The sequence below is a fragment of the Colletotrichum chrysophilum genome (assembly GCF_026319265.1).
Source record: "Colletotrichum chrysophilum strain AFK26 chromosome Unknown scaffold_16, whole genome shotgun sequence".
Classification (NCBI taxonomy): Eukaryota; Fungi; Ascomycota; class Sordariomycetes; order Glomerellales; family Glomerellaceae; genus Colletotrichum; species Colletotrichum chrysophilum.
The window spans coordinates 450,549-466,160 of record NW_026517303.1 but is presented as its reverse complement, the minus strand read 5'-3'; the positions used below and the strand labels follow the sequence as shown (position 1 = coordinate 466,160).

At 54.1% G+C, this 15,612-nt stretch overlaps 7 protein-coding genes across 7 annotated transcripts; 3 read left to right on the top strand and 4 right to left on the bottom strand.

Moving 5' to 3' along the window:
* Positions 1 to 572: 572 nt before the first annotated feature.
* Positions 573 to 1,814, top strand: COL26b_003080 (uncharacterized protein; the record flags this gene model as incomplete). The annotated part of the gene is made up of 1 exon (XM_053175985.1): positions 573 to 1,814. One exon carries the CDS (start codon positions 573 to 575, stop codon positions 1,812 to 1,814), a length of 1,242 nt encoding a protein of 413 aa, XP_053040152.1.
* Positions 1,815 to 3,469: 1,655 nt separating this feature from the next.
* Positions 3,470 to 4,553, bottom strand: PHB2 (prohibitin subunit; the record flags this gene model as incomplete). Its single annotated transcript, XM_053175984.1, has 3 exons — positions 3,470 to 3,790; positions 3,852 to 4,207; positions 4,295 to 4,553. The coding sequence occupies 3 exons, from the start codon at positions 4,551 to 4,553 to the stop codon at positions 3,470 to 3,472; spliced, it is 936 nt and encodes a 311-aa protein (XP_053040151.1).
* A 794-nt stretch (positions 4,554 to 5,347) lies between these two features.
* On the top strand, positions 5,348 to 5,932 carry COL26b_003078 (uncharacterized protein; the record flags this gene model as incomplete). The annotated part of the gene is made up of 1 exon (XM_053175983.1): positions 5,348 to 5,932. The coding sequence occupies one exon, from the start codon at positions 5,348 to 5,350 to the stop codon at positions 5,930 to 5,932; it is 585 nt and encodes a 194-aa protein (XP_053040150.1).
* Positions 5,933 to 6,307: 375 nt separating this feature from the next.
* COL26b_003077 (uncharacterized protein) lies at positions 6,308 to 7,887 on the bottom strand (the record flags this gene model as incomplete). The annotated part of the gene is made up of 2 exons (XM_053175982.1): positions 6,308 to 7,529; positions 7,592 to 7,887. The coding sequence occupies 2 exons, from the start codon at positions 7,885 to 7,887 to the stop codon at positions 6,308 to 6,310; spliced, it is 1,518 nt and encodes a 505-aa protein (XP_053040149.1).
* A 44-nt stretch (positions 7,888 to 7,931) lies between these two features.
* COL26b_003076 (uncharacterized protein) lies at positions 7,932 to 8,383 on the bottom strand (the record flags this gene model as incomplete). The annotated part of the gene is made up of 2 exons (XM_053175981.1): positions 7,932 to 8,307; positions 8,331 to 8,383. 2 exons carry the CDS (start codon positions 8,381 to 8,383, stop codon positions 7,932 to 7,934), a joined length of 429 nt encoding a protein of 142 aa, XP_053040148.1.
* Positions 8,384 to 10,137: 1,754 nt separating this feature from the next.
* COL26b_003075 (uncharacterized protein) lies at positions 10,138 to 11,439 on the bottom strand (the record flags this gene model as incomplete). The annotated part of the gene is made up of 3 exons (XM_053175980.1): positions 10,138 to 10,957; positions 11,018 to 11,276; positions 11,334 to 11,439. The coding sequence occupies 3 exons, from the start codon at positions 11,437 to 11,439 to the stop codon at positions 10,138 to 10,140; spliced, it is 1,185 nt and encodes a 394-aa protein (XP_053040147.1).
* A 2,438-nt stretch (positions 11,440 to 13,877) lies between these two features.
* COL26b_003074 (uncharacterized protein) lies at positions 13,878 to 15,017 on the top strand (the record flags this gene model as incomplete). The annotated part of the gene is made up of 1 exon (XM_053175979.1): positions 13,878 to 15,017. One exon carries the CDS (start codon positions 13,878 to 13,880, stop codon positions 15,015 to 15,017), a length of 1,140 nt encoding a protein of 379 aa, XP_053040146.1.
* Between the last annotated feature and the right edge of the window lie 595 nt (positions 15,018 to 15,612).

Below are 15,612 nucleotides of genomic sequence, written 5' to 3'. Positions count from 1 at the left end.
GCTGCCTGTGATGGTGAGGTTGCGGTCAAAGGACTTTCGATCGCGTCGGCACCTGGGCTTACGTATCGTCCGCTAGCAGCAATTACGTACCTAAAGCCCCTACCTACGGATAGGTATTCGTACCTTACCTCACCTAGGTAGGTGACCTGGAGGCCAGCCGCAGCGGACCCGACCACTTAAAAAGCCCATGGACCCCACCATCAACCGCGCGCACACTGCAATCAGCCAGGGTTCGCCACTGCTGCCAGCTTCTTATGTGGCCGGGCCCATCCATTTCAACCTGGAAGAAAGGTCACCAGCTGCAACAATAAAAGTCCGGTCTGCGAATACCTGACGCTGAACATTACATCAGCCCTCCTTCCATTGTTGCAGGGCGCCTCGAGAGGCATCTCGCCTGGCTTGGAAACTCGCTGTATTGATCTGATTCACGATTCGAATGTCAACAATGAGACTTCTGCCTGTTTGTTCATCATCTATTGCACACTTCACCACGACGGCTCTACAGTCCGGCTAGGCCCTCTCTTTGGCTGCTCGTCGAAGAAGAAGAAGAAGAAGAAGAAGAAGCAGCAATCATGCCAGGGCCCAAGTCACTTGCGGAGCTGTGCATTGCAGTATGCCAAAGACACGTCACCGAGCTCAGCAGTGTTGGAAACAGCGATGCACTCCAGTACCATCACGTCCGAGACATCCTCCTCCGAGTCACCAATCCCGCTCAGCTCCGCGAAATCGAACTAAACTCCCCACACATCCAAGGAGAAACATCCGAATTATGGCAACGCTTCATCAGAAGAGAGTTCCCGTCTGAGAGCCACGAAAAAAACTACGCGCCTAAGAATCCGACCAAGTGGTACAAGATTTACGAACGATATGCCGAGGAACGTCGAGAGTCACAGCAACAGGCCGAGGCTGAACTGCGCGCAAGATTTCAAGGTCTCCAGCAAAAGAGAGACAACAATACTAGCCGCATTGTCGATCAGAGATACCTCCCGAAGCCTCCCAAGACCGGTCGCACCTTTGGGACCCGAGGACGAGGAGGCAAGGAGCTCCCAAGCTCCCTGAGTTTTGCCGCTGGCAGCCGATTGAAGACCACGAACGGCGCCAGTGTCATGAAGAAGGCCAGAAGAGAGGCAGCAGAGATCGCCGGCATAAGAAGCAGGCTTGCTGTTCCCACCGGCATGATCCGAGCACCTCGAGTCAATAAAGCACCGGCGTCCATGGCAAGCGAGCATCGCATCGCATCGCAGCCCATTTTCCGGCCTACATCCACCAGTTCCCGACCGCCTATGGCCTCAAAAACCACATATGTTTCCGACTCCTCGGATGAAGACGACGAGGGTGACCTTTTTGGCGATGAAGGATCTGGCAGAAAGCAGCGAAAGGCCACCTCATCTGGCTCAGGGTCCCCGGCAAACAACGGCCGCGACAGGGGAGCACTATCGGCGCAGCCGGGCACGCCATCGAAGGCATCCTCAAGAGATTACAGTGCACTCAGATCCTCGTCATCCGCCGTTATGTCCCACACCGCAGGGCTGAAGCGCGGTGGGGGTATCATGGGAAATGCACCTAAGCCGAACAGTAACAATATCAGGATTGAGCGGCCGAAGCCAAAGCTGGAAACAGCCGGTCCTACGACCATGGAACCGCATCGGGCGCACAAGACTGCGGCTCAGCACAGCGGGCCCCAGTCACCTCCACCCCTCCCGGTATCCCTGGACGAGTTGCAACCGGTTCGGCCACTCATCGGTAATCAAGAGCTGCCGAAGAAGAGGAAGGCAGTTGACATATTCATGCCCAAGAAGAAGACGAGACGCTAAGCTTGAAGGGCGGGAAAGCGAGGACAACATTGTAGAGATATTTGTATTGGCAAGGCGTTGGCCCATTGGCAAGGGACATGGCACCAGGATTTGTTTGGCGTTGGCAGGATGTGTTATATACCCTCTTGGTTCGAAAGGTCCCTTAGCCACCACTAGCTGAAGACTCTAGCTCGGACAAGATAGACTCGCACTATACTAGCATGATGGCAACTGCGACAAGACTTCTGATGATTACTACCTATTCCCTGTCGGGGTACATGATGCGCAACTGGAATCCACGGCAAAATGATGCTTGCAGTGTATGCTCTCCTCTAGGAGACTAGTTGCTGTCCAGCAAATAATGGTCTCGCCGACCACAGTCAGACAGACAGACAGACAGACGTTTTCGGCTGTAATGTATCGAGGGCGCGAGTCTTCAGGTTACTCCGTCGTCGACTCGTTTGCATCGTGCTCTAACCAGCTCCCCGCCGATGGGTAAGAAGACGAAAGTTGGCGCGAGGCTCTGTCTTGACGAAGATCTTCAGCACACGTCGGAAGCCTTGCCACCTCGGAGAGCCAGCACGAGATGGAGGGTGGCGCCGGCCTCGAGGCCATACTCCGAAGCTGACTTATCGTCGACCCTGTTATTTGATCGCACCAACTGTCAGTCATGCAATCAAGCCCAGCATTTTCAATGCTCTCGACCATGGCAACCACCTGGAATACTGCTTACATCTGCTTTCCACCGTAGATGAGTCTTTGTTGGACGGGCGGGATGCCCTCCTTCTCCTCGACCTTTTCCTTGATCTGCGAGACCTGCGTCCGAGTGTCAGTCTTGTGGTCGTCGTCATCCGTCTGAAGCGCTGCGAACCTTGTACTCGTTCTCGATGTCGAGCTCGATCTCCTTGCCGGTCAGCGTGCGCACCCTGGAGGTTGAAGCGTCAGCTCATGTGCGGTAACGGGGCGAGCAGGCATGCGCGCGCGAAGTCGAAGCGCGGGCACTCACTTGATCAACATTTTGAAAAGTTCAGACTGCTCGGTGTGTACTCTGAGAGTTTATTGTATTCGCGGGAAGGCTGTATCGTCGCCTTTCTGTCGTGTTGTTGTGTTTTGAGGTGTTGTTCTGCTTGTTGAATTGGTGACAATTGACGGTCGGAGGTCAAGCTCGCAGGCAGTAATAGTAGATGGGTAGTGGGGGAGGGGTGTTGGTCCAAGTGGTTTAATGTGGTACCTTGGTAAGGTAGCACCGTAGGTAGTGTCACATACGTAGGGGCAGGGATGCGGGGCTTCCATCATGGCCGACCGGCGAACAGCCCCTACCATGAGCAGGCTACACGTTTGCCGTTAGCAACCCGACATTTGTGCCGTAATTACTTGTAGGAGAACTGCTTTCACAACAGAAGGCTATTTTCCCCATCGAGTCAGATAAAATCTCAGCTATACAGGCACTCATCGTATTGAGCCAGACTTCACTCTTCAAACTTGACGGATATCCACCCTGCATTGAGCAGTTTTCGTTGGGTTCACCTTACAATAACCCCCCCGGCCAATACTTAGGCGATTATGGGTGTAATCGAAGCTCTCAGCGGCGTTTTCTTCTTCTTCATTATAATACATATCCCATACTCGGGGATCGTAGGAATACAGTGGAGATTTGAAGCTGCATTGCGGCCCCTTTATTTCTTCTCGCCGCCCTCGAATACGTTCAGACCCAGACCCTCTGAGTCGAGCAGCAGCCTGTTCTTGCTGCCCGCCTCTTGCAGCTGTGCGGCAATGGCACGGGCGTTCTCGATCTTCTTCAATTCAACGTAGGCCTTGTTCTTCTTGATGGCCTCTCCGATCAGCTCAGCGGAGCGAGCCTCACCCTGAGCCTTGACAACCATTGCCTGCTTCTCCTGGCGAGCCTTGTCGACCACGAATGCCGCGCGCTGGGCTTCTTGCTGAGCGACTTGCTTCGCCTCGACGGCCGCTGTGAATTCGGGCGAGAAGGCAAGGTGCTAGGGGAGGGGCCAAAGTTAGCTCTAGGAAGGACGTGCGGACATGGCCGGAAAGACATACCGTCAATGAGACGTCGTCCAGGAGAATGTTGAAGCGCGCAGCTCTGCGGGAAAGGTTCTCGCGAACCAACTTTGCAACCATCTCTCTCTGAGTGATAAGCTGGCTGGCATTGAACTGGGCGACGACACTCTTCAGAACTTCGTTGACGATGGAGGGCAGAACCCTCTCGTCGTAGTCAGTACCCAGGGTACGGTAGATCTGAGGGAGGGCCTTGATATCTGGCCTGGACAGAACACGGCAGGTGATGTTGACCATCTGCAAATCCTTCGTTCCGGTGAGGGAGGCGACGTTTCTCGGCTTCGCGCGGACATCATAGGTGACGGGGGTCTCGAACCAAGGGACAATGAAGTGGGTTCCTGAAGACGTTATCTGTGTTAGCCCACTGCGCAAGCAAGATTGAGGGCCGGATCGTTTCGGGCAATACGAGGATGCCAGCTACTCACCTTCGCTGTAAATTTCCTTGCTCACACCACTTAACCTCCGGTACTTGATCGCTCTGTGTCCTCCGTCGACGTTGAACAGCGCATTCTGGGCAAGAATCGCGGCGCCTCCAAGAAGGAAAATACCACCCAGTCCCATTCCCAGGCCGCGAGGACCTCCCGGCATGCCGCCGCCTCCGAAACCTCCTCGCTTTTGCTGTTGCTGGGCCACCTGCCTCAAGCGCTCGTAGGCCTCCTCCATGGGGCTCCTTCCTCCAGACATGGCGAACGGAAGGTCTGGTCGTCGGACGGAATCTAGCGCAAAGTCGTAATCGAGTAGGTCGTTCAGCGTGGTGGAACGAGCGAGCGTGATTGCTGCAGCTCACGGAAAGCTGGTGATGGTGGAGCTTTGTCAGTCTTCAACGTCACGGTCGTCTTGCGGAGCTCGAAAATTGAAGTTGGCCGGTGCTTTCGGCAACCACAGCTTGCGTCGCAGGCTGCGCCCACTGGCAGCAACTGTCAGCCACCTGAGGCACCCACCTTACCTTGGGACAAGGAAACCAAGCCCAGGTGCCTTGGTCCCCTCCTCCACTGTAGCCGTCATTAACTCCGCGGGGCACAGACCATACCCGCCGCCTGGCCCTCAGGTCAGGTCACCATCTGGCGGGTACCGCACCGCCAGGTGGCAGGTCCCAAGACGACACCCAAGGCCAAGGTACAGAACGACTTCTCGCTCTCTGTCTCTCAGTTGACAACCGGCTTGTCTCCGCTCTTCAACCATACGCTGTAGCCGCAGCCAACATGCCATTGGACTTCTCTCGTGATTCCTGCATCAAGGCCGCACACGCACTTAACCCCTGCAACAGCTAACCGCCGTATCTTTACCGAAGTGCTAACTCCCTTTGGACCTTAGCCCACCAGATGCAGACCAAATGCGGAGGATTTTGTTCAGCTGACCTCGATTCGCAATGTGCTGTGGGTTTGCTTGATGTGAGGCTCTTCTCACCCTCGACTCATATATCCTCTTGTCTTTAGTCTCAGAACTCCGAGTTGCTTTTCTCCGTCCAGTCAACAAGGATGGCAGCAACACAGACCATCTCGGACCTTAATGCTGCCCCTGGGACCGAATCGGTAATATCAACCAAACGGCTTCTGATTCGCCCCAACACCTTCGCCGACGCCGCAGCCATGGCCCGCGGGGCGAATAACGTCAAGATCGCGGCCAACATGCGCAATACTTTCCCCTCCCCTTACCTCCTTGAGCACGCCGAAGGCTGGCTCGCCATGTGTGCCAAAGATCCGGGAAATAGTTTCGCCATCTGCAGGGTGGACGACGGCGCCTATGTTGGCAACATCGGTGTCATCCGCGGCAATGACGTACAGAATCGCACCTGGGACGTGGGTTATTGGGTTGCGGAAGACTATTGGGGAAACGGGTACGCGAGCGAGGCTCTGCCTGCCTTTTGCAAGTTTTGCTTCGAAAGCAACCCATCTCTGCTCAGGTTGGAGGCCTCAGCCTACAGTTCCAACGTGGCCAGTCGCAGAGTTCTCGAAAAGTCGGGGTGGACATACGAAGGTGCCAAGCGACAGGCCGTCGAGAAGAATGGGCAGGTGCTGGACTTGGTATTGTTCTCGATTCTAAGACATGAGGCCGTACGGTGAACGCCCCTACTTGCTGAAGTGGCCAAGTTGGAGGGTTCGATCACACCATGCACATGCAGCTGCTCAAGGCGGTTGAAGGGGCCTAGGACCACACATGCCTTAAATATGGTACGGTTGAGTAATTGATGAAAAGTGTAAAACGACGACAACTGTTTGTTGGATTCATTGAGGAAAGTGAGATCACCTCGTGCGCGGTGAAGGTGGGCACAACACAAGACGGTGGCGGCTGCGTTAGGTCAGAGTAGAAGCAGCACCGTCTCGTTATCATTATCATATTGTCTCGTGTAGAGGAAACAAAAAAGGTGAACCATCATCCCGGCACAGTCGTGGGCCGCCATGGGAGGGGAAAAGCCAACGGCAAAGGTGCTACCTAATTTAAGCCCTCTTATTTGCGTCCGCCTCGGCTGCCGACATGGCTACGCGCCGGCCAAACTTCTTAGTCCAAGCAGCATCGAAGTAATCAAGTTCAACGGCGCGAGGCGGCATGCTCCTCTTGCCAGTGTGAGCATTGTCTGCCGTGAGGTTGCCGCATTCTGGACGGGTCAGGTTATTGCCGAAGGCGTCAAGTGTCCAGAGCAACACGCCGTTCGTCCATCCAAACCCCTCCACAACCTCATACTCTCCTCCACCTCCCCGAGCATTGGTCGAATTATCCGCATACTTCTCAAACATGGTGCCAACCAACTTCGCACTGAGGCCCGGTTCCTGGGCTAGTTCGCTCGTGGAACCGCCAGTCGCTCGCCAAGTACAAAACGTGGAATCCAAGTATCGCTGTCCCAGGCGAAGAGCCAGGCTCTGGACATCGCGGTAGGCAGGTTCTGATTCCCCAAATGTCGGCGGGGTATTTAGCAATCCTTGCATCAGGATGTGCATCAGGGGTGGCCACACATTCCGTTGATCCCATTGTTGCCCGGTCTTCAAGTTGGTTGCGGGTATGCCGCCAGGTTGGAGCTCCAAGTACTTTTCAACACGCTCATAAGCTACCTTGACGGCGTAGGGATTGCTCCTCAAATGATCCGGGGCGGCACCGGTCCAGAACGGATAGAACTGCGCAACAGAGAATACAACTTGCTGGTCTTTCTCTGCAGTCTTCGTCTCGATTTCGCTAGCGTCGTCATCTCTGGGAGTGTAAATGTTTTGAGCACCTGATGTGGTGTTGTAGTCGAAGTAGCTGTGCAAAGTTGAGTTCCACATTAAGTCATACATGGCCTGGCTTCGGTTACTGGCCAGCTGTTTCCAAGCAGCTGCCCCGGTGGCGTTGTTTGTGGAGTTGAGGAAGCTTGCGATGGCCACCTCGTTCCAGTAGAGGATGGCATTTAGTCCGACTGGCACCGTCCCGATTACGTTTAAAGATCTCAGGGGAAAGTAGATGTCTTTCGCTGCATCTTCGGGTCGGGCGAGCCATCGGGAAGTGTAATCCCATCCGCTTTCGGCTCCACTTGCCAGGTTACGATATAAGGTGGCCTTCTCGCTCTCATTAAGGGGTTGCATCTCGGGGTAAATGATACCGCTAGATGCATAGTACGAGGTGTTGGACGCTGTGATGTAGTCTTCTCTGTACGACTCTGGCCTTGGCTGGGTATTGTTCACGTTGTAACTTGATCAGCCATGTTAGCAGCCTCGTCCGGGTCTACGGTTCTTAACTTTAATAAAACTTACTCATTGAGACGATATGTCGTTCCATTCTTGTTGACCTCTATGGTTCTGTTGACCATCCAGAAGTCATGTTCTTTGATTAACAAGGGAATGGCTCGTTCTAGAATACTCGAGTCGTTGGTGTGCTGCACATAGAGATGGACCATTTGTGTCAGCAACGGAGGCTGAGATCGGTTCAGATAATAAATTCTCCCGCCATTTGGCACGAAGCCAAAACTGTCGACCAGGTCCAGGAAATTCTCAATCATGTTCCTGGAGATTTCGACAAAACTGCCGCCGGTACGGAGCAGACCCTCCATGATCCTGGTTCGATTCATCAGCAGTTGAATAGTCGTGGTAGAAATCAAAGGAGACCAAACCAGTAAGTGTCCCAATAGTATGCCTCTCTGAAACGGCCACCAGCAACAACGAACGTGCGGTTGAGTGGGATGAAGGAGGTGGGACAGTTGGTGCAGTTGCCCGCGGGATTCTCGTACTTGCGCGTCAGGTCCGACCAAATATCGATGACCTTGTTGGCGAACTCCTTGATTACGGTATCATTGATCTTGTTTAGAAACTTGGGGTCTGGCCGCAGTAAATCCTTTGAAACCGCCTTGAGCTCATCACCGGCGCCAGCGAAGTTTTTTTTGATGAAGTTCAAGAGCTCCGTATTGTTGCTCAGAGGTTTTGTGAGATTGTCGAATGCTGCTTGGATCTCTTCCATGGTCTTGACGGCGGGCCTGAGGGAGGTGTCAGAGATCACAGGCGGCTCGAGATAGCGTAGAGCCGATGAGCAAGGTAGGCAAGACCAGCCATTACTGGGCAAGGTGCCTCGGGGTGCAGAGAAGCGCTCGGCACTTACATGTCAACAAAAGTCTTGGAGTCTGAGAATGGCCGCGCCAGTTGGATTTGCTTCAGAATTTCCCCATGACAATAGATTGGCGAATCGCACGGAGCGACGTCAGATCCATTGTGATAGAGACCTTGGCAGACTTGTGCGAAAGCAGCAAGCACTGCCAGGCATAGAGCAAGGAGCGTCATCGAGTCTTGCGAAGCTTCCGGACCTTACACAACAAATGTGACGATGCCAGAGAAGCGCAGCGAGGTGGGTGAGCGGGACTAAGCAGACTTCGGATGAAGAGGTCCACGGAAGGGTATATAAAGTATGTCCGAGATAGAATACACAGGGCGAACCGCGATCGGCACAAAGTGCCTGCCTGCCTGTGAATGAAAAGGGAAAGGGACGCGGAACATGAAGGCGTGGGCGGGGCCACAGGCGCTTGGACGGGTTCGTTGCTGCTTTTGATCGTCAATACCAGTGCCCAAATTGCTCCGAAGTGCAAGAAGGCAGACCCGGAGAAGCGGGGGGAGTTGGCGGGGATTCGGGGCAGAGGCAAGGTTTTCCAGGATGCCTAGCAATGTGACGAGACGAGATGATTCCAGTCATAAATTGGCTCGACAACAGCATGGTTCGACACGTTGGACGCCACAACTAAGACCATTGAGCATTGCATCAATCTTTTGGGCTTGCCTGCAGACACCGTCCTCTTCGTACGTTCTGGGCATGGAAGGTGCCGCAGAAGAGCCGGTATGAGAACGTCATTAGACCGATTGGCACAGCCTTTCCCGGACAAGACGGGAGTGGGTGATACTTTTCGTATGTCATTGCACTGCAACATTTCGTTGTGACGTCAGCCAGGACCAAGAAACCTTAGTGCGAAGCACAGCAGCAGTAGTTGGTCTTGGAAAAGTTGTGCTTCAGCTGTTCGGCGGGGTATCCGACCTGCACCGCTCCATTACAAGCAGGATCTAGCCCGGTCTATGAACGGCTGCTATTGGAGCGCCGAACCGGCTATGCGGAGAAGCTCGGCGCCCCCGGAAAGCCTTTCTCCACATTCTTCCGGAGCGACCCACCCCCGCACGAATGCTCTCGTCCAATATTGCATGCATTCGCCCCCTTCCTGGATGTGACAGCAGACGGTGCACAAAATGAGTAGCAATGGCACGACTCCCGGATGCCGAGCAGACCGGATTGTGTCTCGTAGAATCGCGGGCACGGGGAAGTTGCCGGCCAGACCCCGAGACAAGATCTCCGGCGGATGCGCCCAGACTAACCAACGTCCTAGACATGCTTACCGAATCTCACACCGCCAGCAGCATATGTAAGGCTTCTCAGCACGCCCGACGACTGTGCCGGTCCGACATTCTAGGCCTTACCGATGGAGAATCTACCTTACGGTATAATCCCTGGTGAAAACGACAGCGAGGTGTACGTGTGGTGTGATGTAAGCTCATATCTGTCACATCTGATGATTTGCATCTCCAAAAGCCTGGGAACAAATTTCTTTCGATTGGCCATTGCGGTGCTAATAAGCTAACCATGTCAGCCGCCAAATGTGACATGTCAATCAGGGGATCCCCGTCACGTCTTACATTCGCCTTCGGAAAAACAGCATTGACAGCGTCCTCCTGGCCAGTGTAGAGCTGCAGTTGCTCACTGAGCATTAGACTCGGGAAGAACTTTCGGGCTTTTATTTCATCGGCTCGACGCAAGTTCAAGTTCAGGGCTTTCACCGACCGCGATACATGTTTGAAGGACCCTTGTTCGTAGTAGCTTCATTGCTGCCACCTTCCAGTGCGCGGCGGAAAACTTGCTCCAGTCTCGGAAGGACCTCTTTTTCGTTTTGGGCAATCTGGTAGTGAATGACGAGCCGGTTTCCAATCAATTTCAAGCCGGCGTCTTTACCAAATGCGACGAAGGCCTCTGTACTGCAGCCAGCTGAACCAAGATCGAGCCAGCACATATTGGTATTGACTGGATGGATGAGCTTCCCGCCCAGCTCAGTCCAAAGCTTCTCAATCTTCTTGGCAGTTTCGTGAGAAGACTTCAAGAGACCTCCCTCGCCATTTGGTCCCTTTCCAAAGGTCTCATCGACAGCGACGCGTGCAGGAGCTGCAACGACACCAGACTGACGTAGACCACCCCCAATGGACTTGCGAATCCAACGAGCATGTTTGATATCTCGCGAACTGCCCACAACTATACTGCCAATCGGAGCACCGAGGCCTTTGGAGAAACACAAGCTGACTGTGTCGAATAGAGAGCAGTATTCCGAGAGGCTGCCGGCACCTGATGCGACAGCCTCCCACAACCTTGCACCATCGCAATGGAACTTGAGATCGTTTTGGCGGGCGAACTGAGCGATTCTTCTGACCTCGGCAAGGGGGGTAATCACGCCGTTAATGGTATTCTCCAAGCTGATCACCTTGGTAGGACATGTGTGGACGTCGTCGTCCAAGTCTGCATTGGCCACAACATCCTCAAGCGTCAGGAAAGCCCCGTTGCTCGGCACGACAGGCTTCACCATGGCGCCGCATAGAGACGCTACACTGAGAGTGATATATAAGCAAACACGCAAGGATCACCGGGAGCGGGGCTAGTGCACATACCCGCCTGCCTCGTACTTGATGATATGGGCGCGGTGATCGCATAGAACACTATAGGGGGGTTGGGTAAGGAGAGTCCTCAGGGCGATCTGGTTCCCCATAGTCCCGGAGAGAACGAGGAGAGCAGCCTCTTTTCCCGCAAGAGCAGCGACATGAGACTCCAACTCCATTGTGGTCGGATCTTCCACAAACACATCGTCGAGAAGACTGCAGTTCTGAATGGCAGCAAGCATCGCCGGCGTCGGGGTTGTCATGGTATCACCTTACGCCAGTCAGTCACTCAGCAAAGGGTCAGAGGTCAGTAGAACTGCATACGCACTTCTTAGGTCAACACCAGCAGCGCCATGGTGGCCAACCCAAGCGTTGGCTTGCATGGGGCCATTGGAAGAGCCATTGGCAATACTGGTGACGGCAGCTGGAGCCATTGTTGATGATGAGGGTCGGATGGTCGTACACGAGAAGGCACGGGTGGTTGAGCGGTTGAAGTAGGCCGTCGAGACCCGTTGCGGGGTCAATCGGTTGCAACGTCGCAGCAAGGGCGCGCCCATGCCGGGGAGGTCTGTGGGCACTCCGGTCAGTGGTCCGAACCGGCTCCGAGAGACGGGGGCTCCCAGGTGGAGGCTACATGGCGTTCGCTGTCGCGCTGCCGGGGCATGCCCCGGTTGACCAGCTGTAGGAACTCACAAGACATTTTAACGGCTGACGTGGTTGGTGAGAGGCATACGCGGGACATTGCCCGTTGATGAGAAATGATGAATGTTTCAACGACAAGGAATGGTAAGTTTGTTCCCTCCGGCGTCGGCGTCCAGTACTGCGGATATCGGGTCCAATGATGGGCGGGGAAGATAAGGAGGCTCGCTTTCGGGTCAAGCAGCTCCGCAGTTGTCCGCGAAAGTTAGGTACTGAAGACGCCTGAATGGAATGTTCTCAAGTGTACACGTGCTGTACCGAGATCCCTCAGGTCGTAAGGTATGGACCAGCATCCGGTTGTTTTCACTGGTCAATGTGCTGAAGCCTTCTACCAAGGTAAGGTACTGACTGAAGACTTGACAATTAAGGCCGGCGGGGGCTTTCCGACGACCACGAAGCTCGCCTGTCTTATCTTATCAGGAGAAGAAGCGCCATTGCAGGGTCAGGTACATGATTGGCCGCATGAGTTTGAGGTGGATACTTGGGGAAACACCAAGGATGCACTGCTGGCGGGGGGGGGGGGGGGGGGGGGGGGGCGAGCTTTGTTGTTTGGCAGGCAGCGGAAGAAACACACGGGGCGTGGTCTGGAATGAAGACGTTTCAGTCAATGCTTGAATGATCGAGAACAAGCTCTGCGGCTGAGGCAGACACAGGCCTTGGCCTTAATTAACTTGCTTGGCAGAGCATGTTGCGAAACTCGACAGCGGCAACACCAGCGGCCTCTGAGAGAAAACAGGGACAGCGGCCTTTGTCAGCATGGGCTGGATGGATTGCGTCAGTTATCTAGGTAAGTGACAAGTAGTGCGTGCACCCTGGGTGATGTTTAGCTTCCTCGTGTCTATCGGAATTTGCACCGCAAAATGTCACTGCTGGATCCAGTCATTTCGTGGAATTCCGCCGTTCTTACTCACCCAACAGCCGGGGGTCATACGAAATAGATGCACAGTCATTAAGAGGCGCTTATGGTTACGGCTGCCTTACCTAAGGTACACTAAGGTACCTAACCATTAACATGAAATGAGCAGAGCCCCACTTTCAAACAGCCTGGGAAAAGCTTCTTCGTCTTAAGACCCTGCAGTGGTCGCGTTCCAATCGGCTTGGCGGCACCGAATTAGCAAGCAAACCAACCGCAAGGGGCGAGGGGCTCTTTTTGTTGCTGCAGCTCCCGTTTGAGTTGAGCTACTACAACAGCATGTCCCCATGTGTTCTGCTGATGGGATGCCACTCTTTAATTTTCAGACAAGCCTCCAATTTGCTCCAGTTGATGGTGCGAGCCGCCGGTGTCCCTCCCGTTCCAAAACGCTCTGCATCCAGTGTCATCACACACGCTCAGCTCTCCACCCTTTGGAACTCCGACGTGCAAACGGCATACCAGTCGATGAGCATGCTGCCTTCCCCCGAAACACCCAATGGATAACAGTATGCCCTGCCGCAAGGCGCAAGACGCAAGGCAGTCCGTGGACCCTCGTGTCTAGGTATCGCGCATGCGGACTTGCAACACCTTCTGGCCCGCCACACTCTGGCCAGCCCAAACAGGTGAAGTGAGTTTGGGCCGATCTGGCTTAATCCAGGGGCTCCCTTGGTATCTTTGAGGCGCCGTCACACCCTCTTTTAGTGCTGTTCATCATGGCGAACGGCCAGATTGTAAGGTTCTACGCAAGCGGGCTGACGTTTAAGACTGCGAAGGAGGAATCCGGCCAAAGTGCCACAGTCGCCTGCCGCGCCTGCTCATGCTGCTGCCACCGGCCAATGTTGTATGAAGCGCTCCTTACCATTCAGAGTTACGTGCAACGTTGGTGCTCGGGCCTGTCCAGCCTGTCCAGCCTGTCCAGCCTGTCCGAGCCTGCCTTGCCCGTCAAGTGTCACACATGGATTGCACTGTCTTGCTTGCCTCATAGGTAAGTACACCAAGCTCCCACAGCTTCCATTCTTCTCTCGTGACTGCCTTTCTATTAACAAAGGAACGTCCCCAAGCCACCCCTTCTTTCTGGAATGAGCGTTGCACAGGTACCTCTCGCTCGAGTCTCTGTACCTGAGCCAACCCATAATGGCAGCTTGAACGCCCGTCATTCCTCTACCTTTTTTTTTTTTTTTTTTTGTGCCCTCCTTCGGCGTCATCTCCCAGCAACACTTCCCGCGGACGTCTGTACCTTCCTTCAACAAGATCGAAGCTATGGTGTTGCAATGGAGGATCGGTTCCTCCGTCCCTCTGAAGACCATCATCTTCTTGATCGTCTGCCTTCTGCTGTACGCCAGCCAACACCCAGCTCTCGACCGTTTCGACCACCGAATAACGGGAACCGATCTATCCCTGAATCTTCCCAAGAATGGACTCGACTTTGGCGGAAACGCGAGCGACCAGCAGTCTTTCTACAAATCGGACGCTGCTCGGAAATTCTGCAAGCACCACGGCTATTCGGTCTTTACACCATCGTCAGACGACAGGCCACGGAAAGTCTATGATTTATTCATGGTGAATACAGAGCTCGACTGGATGGAAATTCGCCTGAACACAACCTACCACCATGTGGACTACTTCATCATTGTCGAATCTCCGAAGACGTTCACAGGCAAGCCGAAGCGTCTCACGATCAAGGAGAACTGGGATCGTTTCAAACCTTATCATGACAAACTTATCTATCACGAGTTGGAATTCCCGTCGACATTCAACCCGGCTCGGTCATGGGACTACGAAGATTTGCAACGCAACGCCATGTACGATCAAGTGTTTCCCAAGCTTGTCGGCAGACAGGCGCCTGTGTATGGAGACGTGATTCTCGTAGCTGATGTCGACGAAATCGCTCGCCCTGAGACGCTGTTAGTCCTTAGAACATGCCAGTTCCCCCGCAGGCTCACGCTGCGGAGTCGCTTCTACTACTACAGCTTCCAGTTCCTCCACAAAGGCCCCGAGTGGGAACATCCTCAGGCGACTTACTTTCAAGGCCCGCGGACGCTTCTTCCAGCAAATCTTCGCATGGGCGACGGGGGCTTCAAGCCGCTATACGACCCGGAGAAGGCAGACCTCGGCAATGCCTGTTGGCACTGTTCCAGCTGCTTCGCGACGATTGACGAGTTTCTCACGAAGATGGCCTCCTTCTCACACGAGTGGATGAACGGGGAGCGGTTCCGAGACAAGGATCGCATCGCAGACGCTATCAGAAATGGGAAGGACCTATGGGGGCGAGCTGTCGACCAGTTTGAGCGTCTCGAGAACAACACGGATGTGCCGAGCATGTTGCTGGACGAGCCTAGTAGATTTGGGTACATGCTGAACCGGGACGGTCCATCCGCCGGATTTGTCGACTATCCATGAGCTTTCGGCGCTCTATGCTGTACGCTTTTCAACTTCCGGCTTCGACTGACAGTACTCCGTCAGACGAGCTGAACGTTTCTCCTAGTCGGAGGGGGCCTTCCCCCCCCCCTTTTTGGTCACGGTTGAGGCACGCATATTTATCCAATTACCAGCAAGGAGTTTGGCATAGACGATGATGTATAATAGTGGTGTTGGTCGGGCCGTTGGTGCTACGCCTGGCTCAAGTGAAAATAGCAAATTTCTACGCGCAACGAGAACTTGTTTGAATTCAATATGGACTTTCATGGTAGCTAGTCTAGGCATCGGACAAATCCAAACTTTGCCCGTACCATTCGTCTCTAGCCTCCCGCTTGCGATGACTACATCTATTCAAGTTGAATACGCACATCGAATCCTACAAGGGAGAAGAGCAGAGACATAGAAGGGGAAAGCTCCGAGAAGGGAGGTAAAGACTGAAGAGACCGAGTAGCAGCAGTAGAGACAGCAGCAGGGCGTTTAAGCAACGTCTTCACTATGATGGAGGTGAAGAGGGGAGTGGGCAAAGCAAGCAGTGACATGTGAGAAGATGTATGCGCAAAGATCTGTGGACTGCTGA